This window comes from Bos indicus, chromosome X, assembly GCF_029378745.1.
Source record: "Bos indicus isolate NIAB-ARS_2022 breed Sahiwal x Tharparkar chromosome X, NIAB-ARS_B.indTharparkar_mat_pri_1.0, whole genome shotgun sequence".
Taxonomy (NCBI): domain Eukaryota; kingdom Metazoa; phylum Chordata; class Mammalia; order Artiodactyla; family Bovidae; genus Bos; species Bos indicus.
In genome coordinates, this window is record NC_091789.1 from 98,872,689 (window position 1) to 98,890,780 (window position 18,092).

At 38.0% G+C, this 18,092-nt stretch overlaps 1 protein-coding gene across 14 annotated transcripts in view; it reads right to left on the bottom strand.

The window, feature by feature from the left end:
* HUWE1 (HECT, UBA and WWE domain containing E3 ubiquitin protein ligase 1) overlaps window positions 1-18,092 on the bottom strand; it is a 157,328-nt gene that overhangs the window by 83,056 nt on the left and 56,180 nt on the right. For 13 of the 14 annotated variants that reach the window (XM_070784000.1, XM_019955614.2, XM_019955622.2 and 10 more), the window contains 10 exons: window positions 7,652-7,714; window positions 5,772-5,849; window positions 4,462-4,509; window positions 4,312-4,380; window positions 3,772-3,871; window positions 2,719-2,840; window positions 2,392-2,542; window positions 2,149-2,276; window positions 1,449-1,589; window positions 1,141-1,246 (listed from right to left, as the gene is read on the bottom strand). In XM_070784000.1, the coding sequence (XP_070640101.1) occupies window positions 1,141-1,246; window positions 1,449-1,589; window positions 2,149-2,276; window positions 2,392-2,542; window positions 2,719-2,840; window positions 3,772-3,871; window positions 4,312-4,380; window positions 4,462-4,509; window positions 5,772-5,849; window positions 7,652-7,714 (1,006 nt within the window). The remainder of the gene's footprint in view (window positions 1-1,140; window positions 1,247-1,448; window positions 1,590-2,148; window positions 2,277-2,391; window positions 2,543-2,718; window positions 2,841-3,771; window positions 3,872-4,311; window positions 4,381-4,461; window positions 4,510-5,771; window positions 5,850-7,651; window positions 7,715-18,092) is intronic. The other variant, XM_019955626.2, reaches the window with a different exon arrangement.

Below are 18,092 nucleotides of genomic sequence, written 5' to 3' on the forward strand. Positions count from 1 at the left end.
GGTGGCTGGGAAGTGAGTTATCATTTCTACTTTATATATTTGAATAATTTTAATCAATCAAGTACAAGATAGACTATTACTTCTTACAGCATACAAAATACAATAAAAAGCTCCATTAGTGATAAACCACTGCTTACATTTTGAAATATTTTATTCCAATCTTTTAAATACATATACAGACATACAGGACATAAACTCATGGTTCTCTAACCGATTTTCAGTGAATATACAATTTTCTCTATAGGTACATCATAACACCAGAATTAGTTGTTAAAAATGTAGATTTCCTAGTCTTTACTTATGAACTTACTAAATTAAGCATTACACTAAATCTTTAGCAAGCGCTTTAATTTTTTCTTATTCTTATGGTTTCTTAAGTTTGACAACCACTGATTTATTGTGAACAGAGTCTTTAAATCATCTTCTATACCACACCATTTTGGAGATGTCACATTTTAATCAACACCTGGGACCACATGACCATACCCATTACCTCAAATGCCAAGTTGCCCATTGCAGACTAGAGATAGAAATTGGGTAAAGGGCCCTCTAGGGACAGCAATGCACATAGTTAACTGTGTTTGGGGGGGGGGGGGGGGAAGGAATGAAAACTTATGGATATTTAGTGTCAAGAATGAAAACCATTATAAAAAATTTAATATCATTATTATTAGCATGGTTACAGATATATGTAATGACATCCTGGGTCATGAAGACAAGATTAAATACTAAGAAAGCTGCTAGGATAGCTGTGAAACAATTTTTTATTTTGGGTACTATTATTAGAGCTATGCACTGGGGAAGTTTTTAAAAAGGACATAATCTGATTTACCCCAAGATTAAGAACACTTGGGCTTCTTTCAGATTTTATGATTTAAAAGTTGTTCCCTACCCAACAACTTTTCTACCTCCCCCTCCTCAAAATAGCCAGATAATTTCACAGGGTCCCATTTTAGTGTCTATATTCTCCTTATCTTTTCGTAATATATATTTAAACACCTGTGATATACGTATCAGGCACTACTGAAGATTATACCAGTGAACAAAACAGTATCGTGATCTCATGGAGCTTACACTTTAGTGGGAATAAGAAGATAATGAATCAGTAATGAACTAATACTAATAGTAATTATTAATTACCATCCATATCAGTTTCCATTTCTTCTCCTTCTTGTGCAGTACTGGGTCTCTGGATCTTTGGCTTGATCACAAAAGGGCATTCTTTTCGGCACAAATCAACTTCATGCTATAATCAAAAGGGAAATAGTAAGATAATCCTATATATATAATAGAGATTAAAAAATTATAACAAAAGAGTGTCATAGGCAGATTACAGAAATGATTTCTAAAAACAAAAAAGGGATAACATGGCTCTTTACAGTTATTACATTAGTTTCTAGGCATAGCAATCACTATATCTAAGTATATGCAAAGTACTCCTTGTATACCTCAAGTCTATAAATGAAGATAGAAAGTCCACTATGGGATTGAAAAGCTGCCATGTCCAGGTTGGTGATAAGGTCAACCACTCTGACAGCTCTGGTGACAAATGTTATCTGGTCCTGTTCATCGCCAAGAAACTTTATGACCTATTAGGGAAAGAAAAAAGTAAAACCAATCAAATGAAAGCTGTAATAATGTATTCTTTTGGAAACATGCAGTCTAGAGTCTCAGGGAGGCACCATGGTACAGCAAGAAAAAATATGTTTGATTTTTGGTGCTTGTCAAATGACAGCTCTATGACTTCTGAGATGCAACTGCCTGAAGTAATAGGGACATAAATTACCTTTCAGGATTAAATAAAATATTCAGGGAGAAAAGAGCTGGTACCTGGGGCCTAGCACATGGCAAAGCCTATCATGCTTAAGGTCATGAGGAGATGTGGCAATATCTTAATTAGTACCCAGGGCCTCCTATTATACCATGGTGGACTATGATCAATTCTTAATAATGGAAATAGCTGATCTTACAAGTTGTTAATGAGCTAACCAGAAGGCCAAACTTGAGAAATCAAATATAACATTTTCTGGATAAGCTTTCTTATGCTAACTATCCTCACTGTGAACCACTTCAAACTTATAACTCTGTACCTTCTTTTAGTTGATTTCCCCTCCAAATGTACTTATTTTAAAAAAGTAAGTAGAGCACCTTCAATAAGGCTTCCATCATTCCACAGGAGACCAAGGCTTCGCCACCAGCATCGTAGCTTGCCAGATGGTATAAAAAAGAGAAGAGAGCAGTGGCAAACTGGTGAGGGTATGGATCCATGGAAGGGTCTACAAGGGAAGTTGAGAGAGGAAGAGAAAGAGCAAGTTTGATATTAAACAAAGGCAGACAAAGCAAAGGGTAGGGTTCCTTTAGGTGCCCAAGATAATAACCACAAAAACTTACCAATCATGGCCTGGATACAGTTTCGCACAAGTACAGGCAAAAATCCATGATAGGAGGCAGTTCCAGTACAATCAATAATACTGCTGAGTTTGGGAGTTCTCTCTAAGTGGACAATTGATGTTAACGTTCGTAAAGAAGCAGCTTTTATCTCCTATGAAAACAGAAAGTAAAGTAGCTCAGCTGGTAAAGAATCCGCCTGCAATGCAGAAGACCTTGGTTCGATTCCTGGGTCAGGAAGATCCACTGGAGAAGGGGTAGGCTACCCACTCCAGTATTCGTGGGATTTCCCTGGTGGCTCAGCTGGTAAAGAATCTAATAAATACTTACCATAAGCTGCTTATCTGTTATCTGAAGGACATCTACCAACTCCTCTATCAACCCATTATACAAGATACTGTTTGCTGACTCCTGCAAGGCATTGGAATACACTGCAAAAGGAGAAATAAACACTTTAGGCAAGAAGGCAGTGGTCAAGCCACTGCCCAATGACAGACCTTTCGGCATCTACTGGTTCTGCGGAAGGACTCCCTTCCCACCAGCATTGGAGGACAAAATCATTGAGTTTCAGAAGATTGGATCAAATATAGTTATAAGCCCCAAACACCCACCAAACCGATTCTCCTATTAATGGTATCAATTGTCTTGAGCAAGGATTTTCAGAAATTTAAGTATAAAAAGAGAAGAATTAATTCTTTATAACATCACTACTTGATAACTCATATGTTTCTGTTTTACACTGGAAACTTACACAAGCTTTTATAAAGAACAGAATTGATGGACTACTGCAGATGAAATCAGAAACTTGTATGACACTGTAGTAAAACTTGAGTACTTTATCGGTTTTTTCATTTAACCCTCTGATCAGCTTATAAAATACATATTGTTCCAATATAAAATCAGGAAAATGAGGCCAAAAGGATAAACAGATGCCTAATAATCTACAAAGTCAGGGTGAAAGCCCAGGACTGACTCTGAAACCAGTGCGATTTCCACTATACCACTTTACAAGAAAAAGTAAAATGCACAGTATTATTTAATGAATTTCAAAATTACACTCCCAAAGAGAGGAAGATGAACCGGCAAGAGGAAAAATAGGGTCTAAGGGAAGATGATTATCTGAACACTCATTAAAAAAACCAAATAAAAAACACCCACTAAACCTATGTGATGTGTGAATCATACATATCCTCTTTCTGATCCAACATTAAGGAGCTCAAGAATGATGAATACAGTGAACACTAGAAATGCTGGCAATTTGACTACAATTTAACTTGCCAGCTAGGTAACTACAATGAGCCCATAGCAACAAAGACAGATGAAGTTCAAAGGAAATCAAGTCTAAACTGCCTAACCAGGACCTGTTACATGTTATTCTCTTACCTAATATAGATATTGCATGTAGCCTGGCCTGAACAGCTTGCAATCGCTTCCTGTGATTAGAAAAGCCATGGGCCAGCCGTATGTGTGTAAATAACAGCATCTGTAGAGACATAAGACCTAAATTAGGAAACCAATGGAAAAGATGACTATACTTTCTGAGGGAGGGCTAAGTCTTACTCATTTGGCTCTTGACATTTGGCAAGAGTTCTGATTATTAATCAAATTAAATATCTGATCACCATTACAATGAGCAGAAAAAATATAACACAACGAAATGTTTTCTCCTTTGGTATCCAAGTGTTAAGCTACCACCTCTTAGATATTCATGGTGAATAAAGCTGCTTCTGTTTTCCTCAAACTGTATCAGGACCTAGGAAGCCAGTAAGTGTTGCCCTCATAAAACATGAGGAAACTAAAGCCCACAGAAGCTAATTTGAACATGGGTGTGACTCCATTCTTTCTGCTATGCTATCTCTCCACTCCAGCACAATAGTCTGATTTATATGGATATTATTTAGATATTTATAAGACATATCATACCTGCTTATCCTTAGGAATGCTGTACATTTTGGTAAGAGACTCCATGATTTCAGAAGGGCTTTCTGAAATCTACATTAGGAAAAAAGATAGTTAGGAACAAAAAAGTGAACTAAATGTTAGAACTAACCAACAGTCAAATATTCCTCTTACCTTGTCAAGTTGCTCTATGTGAATATAATGTAGTGTGTTACTAGATGTCTGAAATTAGAAAGATAAGAGAGTTGTTAGAAGTCACTGTATACATTAGATTCCCCATGCCATAGGACTGCCAAGAGCTATCTGAAAAACAAGATGTTACCCTACATAGAAGACTCAACTGCATGCTCTCAAAAATCAAAGTGTTCTTTAGAGCACCCTAAATGCTCATGTTATACATTCTCAGCAAAGCGTCTTTGAAACCAGATTAAAAATAATGTACATAGCTAGATACATTTCATATTCTTCCTTATTCCTTTTAAACTTTATTTAATACACACAGCCTTCGTATTCACAGCAAAGACTGAATCCATGAAAATGGGTTCTTTCTAAATATGCATGGAGAAGGCAATGGCAACCCACTCCAGTACTCTTGCCTGGAAAATCCCATGGACAGAGAAGCCTGGTAGGCTGCAGTCCATGGGGTCACTAAGAGTCGGACACAACTGAGAGACTGAGCATATATTTTAAGTAGAAGGAAAAAAAAGATCTTATTTATTAGACCACTTCTAAACCAAAGTGAATTTTGCTATCTCCTCAAAAGAATATCCCCACTCCAGTATTCTTGCCTGGAAAATCCCATGGATGGAGGAGCCTAGTAGGCTGCAGTCCATGGGGTCGCTAAGAGTCGGACACGACTGAGCGACTTCACTTTTACGCATTGGAGAAGGAAATGGCAACCCACTCCAGTGTTCTTGCCTGGAGAATCCCAGGGACAGGGGAGCCTGATGGGCTGCCGTCTACGGGGTCGCACAGAGTCGGACACGACTGAAGCGACTTAGCAGCAGCAGCAACAGCAAAAGAATATATGAAATGACCAGGTAATTGAAGCGGGTCCCTGTAAGCAATACACAGACTTCATGCAGGCTGGCTTGAGCAGAGAAAGTTGAACCAATCACTATCTAGACTATTATACTGGGTTGGCCAAAAAGTTTGTCTGGGTTTTTCCAAAAACCGGATGAACTTTTTGGCCAACCCAATACTAAATGGTGGAATTCTCAACTGAGACTGAGAAAAATATACCAGTCCTAACATTGCCTTATAAACAGAGTCCTGTCTTTTGACAGTTTGAATGTAAGTAAGATTCAAACCTATCTGCTGGGCAAACAATGAACACTTATTCCTGAGAAGCTGCTGGATATATTTATCTTGGGAGGGCAGCAATGTATCTTAACATCATTCTCTAATTTTACTGAGAAGTACTAGAAAGTCAACCCCAGGTACAGATCATTGACTCTATTAGAACAAATGTGAATGAGACTCACCCTTTTCTCGATTTTGACCTCAGCCCCAGGGTCTGCATAGAATTCAAAGTGTAGTGTAGTGGCACTGGGTGGGTATTTCTGTGTAAAAAGCACATGAAAGAATCAGATACTATCTTCTCCTAAATATTCCCTCAGTCTTAGCTACTTGTCCAACTCACTGTGACAGCAGAATCAGGAGTGTCATCAGCAGCTACAGTGCCTTCATTCCTTGTTTTAGCAAAGCTCAGATGTCTTATAACACAAAATCAGGACAGTGGAGCCCACAGCTCCAAAAGCTTTCATATTCCTTACTGATAACTCAAGTTATCAGTTGTTCTTTCCTTCAAGAGATCAATTTTGACTGCAGCTATTCTCAAGAGGGAAGAGAGAGGCAAGCCTGTCCCAATAATGAATAAAAATTCAAGGGTGAAGGACAAACACAAGGGTCTAGGTACTAGTTCGAGAATGGAAAAGAACATCTTATGGCAATCTTAGTTAATATCATCACCTTTTGAAATATTTTATTCAAACTATGCCTCATGGGCATACCTTTGTAATTCTTTAAATGCATTTTCCCATAACATTCTATATCATTTCTCATGATATCCAATTGCTTTTCTGCACAGGTAGATACCAAGTCAATATAAACCAGACCCTGACAACAAATGCTACTTAACTCTAGAAAAGCAACATGACAAATAAGACTGCAACAGCATGCCCATTAAAGTGTGTCTTTGAAAGAAACCAGTAGCAGTGGTTGCCTCTGGGGGTAGAGAATTATTATATACACCTTTGTATTCTTAGAATTTTTAAAACATGTACTACTTTCTTTTAAAGTACACAAAATTTTCAAAGTCCCATGATATGCCAAATATCAATAAATAAAAGGGTGGATGATTTCTTAATATAAGTCAAGACCAACATTGTTAACAGACACCATACAAACCTAGTAGAGTGTATCATACTGTTTTGCTCAAGTGGCCAAGAACAAGCTTGATATACATAAGGAGCCTCAGAATTAATCACCTAAACTTTAAGATGAAAAATAACTTTCTTAGAATTCCAAACTGAATACCCTTTAAGATTTACACAGCTTTAATTATTAAAACAGATAACATTCATCTCTCATATTACCTAATATTCACTAATATAAATAAAGCATACCAGCTAAGGTGGAAAAGTAATTTGTTCTATTTATAGTTTTCTGTGACCAGAAAATGAACCATTCTCCTGGGGGGGGGGGGGAGGCTTGCTAAGATAATTACACTAAATTTCATTGCATCCATTTGTCCTATACATGACAGACTAATAAAAGAAGCAGTATATGTGTTGGAAAATATAGCTGCTTCTTGACATGGATTTGTGTTATAATAATTCAATTGTGCTTTGTGGTTCTATAGCAACGTATCAGAGCAGGGGAGGATGCTTGAGTTCATAATTTAAACATGGCTTAAAGTATGAGCAGGACAGGCATGAGGGGGAAACACGGAAAGTACACAAAACATTCCAAGTTCTCAATAACCAAAATGGCAGACCTGTTCTCCAAGCAGTTATTCTTACAGTCATGCCAGACTACCCAGAGTTCTGACAGTTTCAGTGAGAGAATGCAAGGAAGTGAAATTTCTGGGATTTTTCACCACTTTCAAGATGACTCAACAAAAGCAGTTTCTTATTCAAGAGATCGTAGGATCATATACTGTGTTTCTGAGATTCTTCAGCAACCACCAGCACAATAAAGACCCAAGCACTTCTAGAAAAGGTAGCTATGTCTCAACTGATCTCAGCTTCCTCAAAATCCTGATGTGAAGTAACAACTTTAAATGCCATATATTAACTGTAAAGTAAGGCTCAAAAAGAGATCACACAAGTTGTCAAAAGATACTCAAATGTCAGTTACTTACCATCATATGCAAGTCTCTGCAACATTCTGCTAGTCCAAAGCCATTCTCCTTACCACCCCAGCTCTTGGAAAAGGAAAAAAGACAGTATTAAAACAGTGGCTCAGAGGATAAAGCATCTGCTTGCAATGCAGGAGACCCGGGTTCGATCCCTGGGTTGGGAAGATCCCCTGGAGAAGGAAATGGCAACCCACTCCAGTATTCTTGCCTGGAGAATCCCATGGACAGAGAAGCCTGGTGGGCTACAGTCCACGGGGTCGCAAAGAGTCGGACATGACTGAGTGACTTCACTTTCACTTAAGGTAGCTTTGTGTATAAAGTATTTAAAGAGTATGTGGCTGCTTGGAACACAGCATTGAAAAGACATCCAACATTATAATCAAACAAAAAGAGGGAGCAAATAGAAGCAAGAACTTAAGTAAGACTCAAGGTAAGATGGTCTGCCTAAAGGTGATTTCTCCAAAGAGATCAATTTCATGGTTCTTTGAGGATGCAACTGGGAAGAATATAAGCAGCTCTTGCAAGTAAATGCATTTGATATGCCTGCAGTCATGCTTGCTGAAAGGTCAGTCTTGACCCATTGGATCTTAAGTATTGTACCATCCTTTCCATGCTCAGCCTGATCACCTCTCTCATAGGGTGAAACCACATGCTCTTCAGTTCCTGACTTTTTGACATGAGCCAAAGTGCAAAGTAGAAGATCCTCGATTCTTAATATTATTGTACTCTGCCATTACGTCTAAAAAGTTCATCAACAAGTACTAGCCCCTAAGTAATGGGGGAGAATGGCTCAACTGTACAATATTATTGAGTACCAAACAGAAAAAAAAAACCCAGCCATACAATTTTGCGTAAAAATTAGCCTACATTTTTCAACAGCATTTGAGATATCTATCATTTTTGCCTAATTCGAAATTCTCCCAGGGGTGCGGGTGGGCATTTGTTGAAAACATTGAAGACTAAGTAGATACAGTTGGGGTAATTAATAGACAAATGGAAAAGCTTGGAAAGAAAGGCTGAGGACTGTGATGTTTTGGGGAATATGGGCTTTGAAAACTCCCACACACTCCTGAAAATCTAGAAGGCCACATGTGTGCCCAGGGTTGGGCACATTCTTGGAAAAGACCTGAAAAAGCACTGAGTTCCCATATCTCGAGCTGACATGAGGCTCTATGCAAGGGAAGGCTAAGCCAGAGTTGTAAACTTTCTGGTTCAGTTCATTTCAGTTGCTTAGTCGTGTCTGACTCTGCGATCCGACGGACTGCAGCACGCCAGGCCTCCCTGTCCATCACCAACTCCCGGAGTTCACTCAAACTCATGTCCATTGAGCCAGTGATGCCATCCAACCATCTCGTCCTCTGTCGTCCCCTTCTCCTCCCACCTTCAATCTTTCCCAGCATCGGGGTCTTTTCCAATGAGGCAGTTCTTTGCATCATATTGGAGCTTCAGCTTCAAGATCAGTCCTTCCAATGAACACCCAGGACTGATCTGCTTTAGGATGGACTGGTTGGACCTCCTTGCAGTCCAAGGGACCCTCAAGAGTGTTCTCCAACACCACAGTTCAAAAGCATCAATTCTTCGGCGCTCAGCTTTCTTTATAGTCAAAATTCTCACATCCATACATGACCACTGAAAAAACCATAGCCTTGACTAGATGGATCTTTGTTGACAAAGTAATGTCTCTGCTTTTTAATATGCTGTCTAGGTTGGGCGTAACTTTCCTTCTTTTAATTGAAGGCTGCACTCACCATCTGCAGTGACTTTGGAGCCCAGAAAAATAAACTCTGACACTGTTTCCACTGTTTCCCCATCTATTTGCCATGAAGTGATGGGACTGGATGCCATGATCTTAGTTTTCTGAATGTTGAACTTTAAGCCAACTTTTTCACTCTCATCAAGAGGCTCTTTAGTTCTTCTTCACTTTCTGCCATAAGGGTGGTGTCATCTGCATATCCGAGGTTATTGATATTTCTCCTAGCAATCTTGATTCCAGCTTATGCTTCATCCAGCTCAGCATTTCTCATTATGTACTTGGCATATAAGTTAAATAAGCCAGGTGACAATATACAGCCTTGATATACTCCTTCCCAATTTGGAACCAGTTTGTTGTTCCATGTCCAGTTCTAACTGTTGCTTCCTCACCTGCATACAGATTTCTCAAGAGGCAGGTCAGGTGGTCTGGTATTCCCATCTCTTTCAGAATTTTCCACAGTTTGTTTTGGTCCACACAGTCAAAGGCTTTGGCATAGTCAATAAAGCAGAAACAGATGTTTTCTTGGAACTCTCTTGCCTTTTCAATGATCCAATGGATGTTGGCAAATTTGATCTCTGGTTCCTCTGCCTTTTCTAAATCTAGCTTGAACATCTGGAAGTTCACGGTTCACGTACTGGTGAAGCCTGGCTTGGAGAATTTTGAGCATTACTTTACTAGCGTGTGAGGTGAGTGCAATTGTGTAGTAGTTTGAGCATTCTTTGGCATTGCCTTTCTTTGGGATTAGAATGAAAACTAACCTTTTCCAGTCCTGTGGCCACTGCTGAGTTTTCCAAATTTGCTGGCATATTGAGTGTAGCACTTTAATACAGCATCTCTTTTTAGGATTTGAAAGAGCTCAACTGGAATTCCATCACCTCCACTAGCTTTGTTCATAATGATGCTTCCTAAGCCCACTTGACTTTGCCTTCCAGGATGTCTGGCTCTAGGTGAGTGATCACACCATCGTGGTTACCTGTGTCATTAAGATCTTTTTTATATAATTCTTCTGTGTATTCTGGTCACCTCTTCTTAATATCTTCTGCTTCAGTTAGGTCCATACCATTTCTGTCCTTTATTGTGCCCATCTTTGCATGAAATGTTCCCTCGGTATCTCTAATTTTCTTGAAGAGAAATCTTTCCCATTCTATTGTTTTCCTCTATTTCTTTGCACTGATCACTGAGGGAGGCTTTCTTATCTCTCCTTGCTATTCTTTGGAACTCTGCATTCAAATGGTTGTATCTTTCCTTTTCTCCTTTGCCTTTAGCTTCTCTTTTCAGCTATTTGTAAGGCCTCCTCAGACAACCATTTTGCCTTTCTGCATTTCTTTTTCTTGGGGATGGTCTTGATCACTGCCTCCTGTACAATATCACAAAACTCCATTCATAGTTTTTCAGGCACTCTATCAGATCTAATCCCTTGAACCTATTTGTCACTTCCACTGTATAATCATCAGGGATTTGATTTAGCTCATACCTGAATGGTGTAGAGGTTTTCCCTACTTTCTTCAATTTAAGTCTGAATTTGGCAATAAGGAGTGCATGATCTGACCCACAGTCAGCTCTGGGTCTTGTTTTTGCTGATTGTATAGAGCTTCTCCATCTTTGGCTGCAAAGAATATAATCAATCTGATTTCAGTATTGATCATCTGGTGATATCCATGTGTAGAGTCTTCTCTTGTGTTGTTGGAAGAGGGTGTTTGCTATGACCAGTGTGTTCTCTTGGCAAAACTGTTAGTCTCTGCCCTGCTTCATTTTGTACTCTAAGACCAAATTTGCTTGTTACTCTAGGGATCTCTTAACTTCCTACTTTTGCATTCCAGTCCCCTATAATGAAAATGACATCTTTTTGGGGTGTTAGTTCTAGAAGGTCTTGTAGGTCTTCATAGAACTGTTCAACTGCAGCTTCTTCAGCATTACTGTTTGGGGTATAAACTTGGATTACTGTGGTATTGAATGGTCTGCCTTGGAAACGACCAGAGATCATTCTGCCATTTTTGAGACTGCATCCAAGTGCTGCATTTCATACTCTTTTGTTGACTATGAGGGCAACTCCATTTCTTCTAAGGGATTCTTAACTTTCTGGGTTAGTATTGAAGATAGTGAGCATTGACATAGAAGATACCAATATGTACACAGAACTCACCAGCAAAGACAGAGATAATTCAGTTCCAAGAATAAAGCAAATCACTAGCTGACCATTAAGGTAACAGAGACTTCAATGACCACATAAGACAAAATTCAGAAACCAGTTCAGAAAAGTCTAAATAAAAAACAAATCTTAACAACAAACCCCGGGGAAGGGGAAGGGTGAGAGTCTGATTTCCAGAGTTGCTATGTTATAATATTCAAAATGTCCACTGTAGCAACATAAGGAGTGGCCTCAGCAAGGTAGCGCAATAAGATGTCTCTCACTGTGCTCCATCCCTCACCCCCGCAATAACTTGGCACCCATTCATAGAGAAAAGTACCTTTATGGGAGCTGTGGAATCCAACCCCACATGCAAAGGGACCTGGGAGAAGTCTCACCCGCCAGTTTGTTGGATAACAGGACCCAAGCTGTGGACCCTGCAGTGGTCTGTGAATCGGTTGCAGCCACTCTCAGCAGGTGTTTGAGAGCTCCAGGAAAACACTATCTTAAACAATCACCCATGAATGATAAAAGTTAAAGGACAAGAGTTTTTTAAAAAACATAATTAAAAAAAGTTTTTAATTCTAAAATAATTTGTTAATGAATACACAATATAAAAAGAGGTAAACTGTGACATCAAAATCATAAAATCAAAGGGGAGTAAAAGTGTTAAGTTTTTCATATGCAATCAAAGTTAAGTTGCTATTATATCTATGTTTTATGTAAGATTCATGGTAACCACAAAGCAAAACTTAGATAAACAAAAGAGGAATAGAAGGGAACTGAAGAATACGAAAAACCATTATTGACAAAGACAGCAAAAGAAAGGAGCAAGGGAAACACAAAACAATCAAAAAAGAACTAATAAGATGGCATAACTATGTCCCTACCTATTATTAATAATAATTACTCCAAATGTAGATGAATTCATTTTTCCCATCAAAAGGCATAAAGTAGTTGGGTGGGAAAAAAAAACAAGACCCAACTACATGCTACCTACAAGAAACTCACTTTAGCTTTAAAGACACACATAGGCTCAAACTGCAGGGAAAGAAAGTTATTTTACAGAAGTGGAAACCAAAAGAGCAGGGATAGCTACCCATATCCTACAAAATAGGCTTTGACTCAAAACCTGTAATGGGAAACAATTAAGGTCACTACAAAATGATAAAGGGGTCAATTCAAAGAAGATAAGTAAATGCTAACAGATAAGAGGGCTTGCCACGTGGCTCAGTGGGTAAAGAATCCACCTACTATGCAGGAGATGCAAGTTTGATCCTTGGGTTGGGAAGATCCCCTGTATCAGTTAGAACCCACTCCAGTATTCTTGTAAAATCCCACAGGCAAAGGAGACTGGCAGGCTACAGTCCACAGGGTCACAAAGAGTTGGGCATGACTAAAGTGACTGAGCACACATACAATAGATATGAAGGGAGATATGAGATGGTTAGATGGCATCACTGATTCCATGTACATGAAACTGAGCAAACTCCAGGAGACAGTGAAGGACAGGGTAGCCTGGCATGCTGTAGCTCATGGCGTTGCAAAGAGTCAGACATGACTTAGCGACTGAACAACAAATGAAGGGAGAAAGAGATAACAATACAATAATAGCAGGAGATGTCAGCATCTCACTTTCAACAACGGATAAACTGTATTGAGAGAAAAATCAAGAAGGAAACATTGGATTTGAACTATACTTAACTCCTTCAAAAATAAGCTGGAATTCCCTGGTGGCTCAGATGGTAAAGCATCTGCCTGCAATGCAGAAGACCTGGGTTCGATCCCTGGGTCAGGAAGATCCCCTGGAGAAGTTCCATGGATGGAAGAGCCTGGTGGGCTACAGTCCATGGGGTTGCAAAAAGTCAGACATGACTGAATGACTTCACTTACTTACTTAGACCAATGGACCTTGTAGGCATATGTATAACATTTTATTCAACAGCAGAATACACTCTTCTCAAACCCACATGGAACATTCTCCTGGAGAGGTTATATGATAGGTCACAAAACAAGTCTTAGCAAATTTAAGACTGAAACCATACCAAATATTTTTATAGACCCTAACAGTATGAAATTGGAAATCAGTTACAGAAAGAAAACTGGAAACATTCACAAAAATCTGGAAATTAAACAATACACTCCTGAACAACCAAAGGGTCAAAGGAAGAAATCAAAAGGGAAATTAAAAATATCTTGAGAAAAACAGAAACACAAAATATCACAATGAATAGGATGCACCAAAAGTACTTCAAGAGGGAAGTTTATAGGAAATAAATGCCTACATTAAGAAATAAGAAATATCTCAAACAACCTAATTTTATACCTCAACTTGAAAAAGAAGAATGAACTAAGTCCAGAGTTAGTAGAAGAAAGGAACAAAGATCAGAGTAGACATAAATGAAATAGAGACTAGGAAAACCACAGAAAAGATTAATGAAAGAACTTTAAAAAACTACTCAACAAACTAGTTTCAAAACTTTAGCTAGACTGAAAAAAAAAGGCTGAGGACTCAAATAAATAAAATCAGAAACATAAGAAGAGACATTACAACTGATACCACAGATACAAACTACCAGGAAATCAAATTTAACAGCACATTAAAAGTTCAATATTCTTTCATAATAAAAACCCAAAAATGGGGTATAGTGAGAACATACCTAAACACGATAAAGGGCACATATGACAAGCCCACAGTTAACAGTATACTCAATGATGAAAGGTTGAAACTTTTCCTTCTAAGATCAGGAACAAGACAAGGTGTCCATTCTAACCACTCACAGTAGTGGAACACAGTACTGGAAATTTAGCACAATATTGTAAATTCTAGCCAGAGCAATTAAGCAAGAAAAAAAAAGAATACCATTCAAAAAGGAAGAAGTAAAGCTGTTTTCACTTGCAAATGATATACAGAAAATCCCCAAGGGGCCACCCAAAAACTTAAAATTAATAAATTCAGTAAAGTTGCAGGATACAAAATTAACATATAGAAATCAGTTATATTTCCATACACTATCTGAAAAAGAAATAGAACAATCCCATTTACAATACCATAAGAAAGTAAAATACTTAGAAATAAATTTTACCAAGGAGGTAAAATCTGTACACTGAAAACTACAAAACACCGATGAAAGGGATTAAAGAAGAGACAAATATCCCATGTTCATGGACTAGAAAAATTAGTATTGTCAAAATGTCCGTAGTACTGAGAGTAATCTATAAATTTTAATTACTTTCAAAATTCCAATGACAATTTCCCTAGAAACAGGAAAAACAATCCTCAAATTTATATGGAACACAGAAGACCCCAAATAACTAAAGCAATCCTGAGACAGAACAAAGCTAGATATTGTACTTCCTGATTTCAAATACCATTACAAAGCTATAGTAATCAACAGTATGGTATTAGCCTAAAAAACACACAAAGCCCAATGGAACATAATCAAGAACAGAGAAATAAATCCTCACATACACAGTCAAATAATATTTCAAAGGGAGCCAATAATCAATGGGAAAGTATAGTCTCTTCAAAAAATGGTGCTGAGAAAACTAACATACAGGAAAAAAACTAACATACAGGAAAAAAAAAAATGAAGTTGGACCCCTATCTTATACCACTCAAAAAATTAACCTGAAATGAATTAAAGATTTTAGCATAAGACCTGAAACCATAAAGTTCCTAAAAGAAAACATGAGTAAAAGCACCCTGACACTGGTTTTGGTGACAGTTTTTTGGACATGACACCAAAAGCAACAAAGGCAAAAATAAAGGAGACTGAATCAAACTAAAACATTTTAGCATAGCAAAAGAAATAATCAAATTGAATAGATAATCTGCACAACAGGAGAAAATATTTGCAGACCATTTTATCTGAAAAGAAATTACTATCCAAAATATAAAAAACTCATACAATTGAGTAACAGTAACAAAAACCAACCATCTGATCTTAAAATGGGCAGAGTTGCCTCTGTCTTCACATGGACTTCTCCTTGTGTGTCTGCGTTTCCTTCTCTTTTGTCTCTTAGAAGGATGCTTGTTATTGGATTTAAGTTCCCTCAGATAATCCAGGATGATTTTAAGATTCTTAATTACATCTGCAAAGACTCTTCTTTCATAGTCAGAGGTTCTGGGGTTTTAGGGCATGGGCGTATCATTTTGGGGACTACCATTAAATTCCCTACACTCCCTCACTTCCTTCCCTGAACTCAGATCCTGGATCTTGACAAAAACTCTCTCTTTGACCCAAATTTGCTCAGGCTCCTGTGAGCAATTTTCTCAGCGAGTCCTCAAATTTGGGCTTTTCTGGGTCCTTCCCTGTAGAATCTAGTTTCAGCAAGAAACCAGTTAAGTCAGGGGAACCAGAATCTCCCCTACCCCTGATATTTCCTCTTAATAATTTTCCACCCACTGTCCCCACCCCAACCCTGCTCCTTGGCTGCAAATACCCATCCTGGATTCAGAATTGAGCCCACTTCTATACTGTGGTCTCTTTTCCTCTATTGTAATAGTTGTTTTAAAAAATAAAATTTATCTTCATCCCTTTAAAAAATAAGTAAATAAAATGGACACAGGAATTAAACAGATGTTTTTTCCAAAGACAATAGACAAATGGCCAGCAGTTACATGAAATGGTGCTAAATATCACTAGTCATCAGGGAAATGCAAATTATAACCACAGTGATATATCGCTTCACACCTCAGAGACTGGCTATTTTCACGAAGACAAGAGATAACAAGTACTGGCAAGTATTTGGAGAAAAGAGGATGCTTGTGCACTGTTGGTGGGAATATAAATTGGTATAGGCTCTATCTATCCATCCATCTATCTATCTAGCAGTCCATGTCATCACAGAGACTGGAAACGACTTAGCCACTGAACAACTACAACAACTAACCTCTACAGAAAACAGTACAGCAGTTCCTCAAAAAATTAAAAACAGAACTATTATGATCCAGCAATTCTAGTTCTGGCTCTATCCAAAGGAAAGGAAATCAGGAAAAAGAGATATCTTCACTCCAATTTTTATTGCACAATTGTTCACACTAGCTAAGGTATGGAAACTATATATGTGCCCATCTATGGATGAATGGATAAAGATGTGCCATATGTGTGTACAAAAATATGTGTGTGTGTAAAATACATGTATGTAAAAAATATATATACACACACACACACACAAAATGAGAACACCTCATTTCTCAGCCATGAGAAACAAGGAAATCTCACCTTTTAAGACAAACATGGATGGACCTTGAGGGCATTCTAATAAGTGAAGTAAATCAGAGACAGACAGCTACTGTATGGTATCACTTATACATGGAATCTACAAAAGCTGACCACAAAGAGCTTAGAATGGTGGTTGCTAGGGACTGGGGGAAAAGGGGAGATGTTGGTCAAATTGCACAAACTTCCAATTATATAATGAAAAACATCAGGGGATCTAACCTATAGCATAGTGATTATAGGTAACAATACTGTACTATATACTTTAAAGTTGCTAAAAGAATAAATCTTAAATGTTCTCACTACAAAAAAGGAAATGGCAATTATGTGAGGGGATGGAGATGTTAATAAATCCTACTGTGGGAATCACTTTGCAATATACAAGTGTAACAAATCATCATGTTGTATACCTTAAAGTTACACAATACTTTATTTCAATCATTGGGTTATCCAAAAAGTTCATTGGGGTTTATATATCCCCACAAAACTGGAAAAAATTAGTAGAATTAATTCCTGAAGAAGTTTAGTCATTGGATTTAGGCAAAGACTTTAAATCATCTATTTTAAATATTCTTAAAGAGCTAAACCAAATCCTACACAAAGAACCAAAGGAAACCATGAGAATGATATCTCATCAAATAAAGACCGCCAATTAGAAGTTGTTTTAAAAAAAGGAAGTAAACAGAAATTCTGTAGCTAAAGCACAGTAACAAATGAAAAATTCACTGAAGTGGTTCAACAGCAGATTTAAGCAAGGAGAATGAATAAATGAACTTAAAAATATATAATGTTAGATGGTAATATGTGCTACAGAGAAAATGAAGCAAACTGTAATAGAGAATATGGAAGGTGTTCTGATTTTAAAACAGGATGGTAGGAAGACTTCACTGAGATGGTGGTTTTTAAGACTTAAAAGAAGATGAGGGAGCAAGACACAGAGACAGTTGGGGACATAGCTGCACAGAGGCCTTGGAGCAAGAATGTGCCTGGCACTGTCTAGGAAAGCAAGGGTGCCAGGTATCTGAAATGGATTGAGTACTGGGGAAAGACATGTGAAAGGTGGTCATATGTTTGATTTTGTACACATTACAATTGATATCCAGTAGAGATGTTTAGAAGGCAGTAAATATACAAGTTAGAGGTTCAAAGAAATCACGTAATTTGGGGGAAGTTAATGGTCCTTAAAACCATGAAACTGGGTAAGATCACATCGGCAGAATATAGATGGATAAGAGACAGAATCTGGGGTGAAGCACTAAGCCACTCCAACACTTGGAGGCAGCAAAAGAGGGCACCAATGGAGGACCACGAGAGTGGCTTGGAAACTAAGACTGTTGT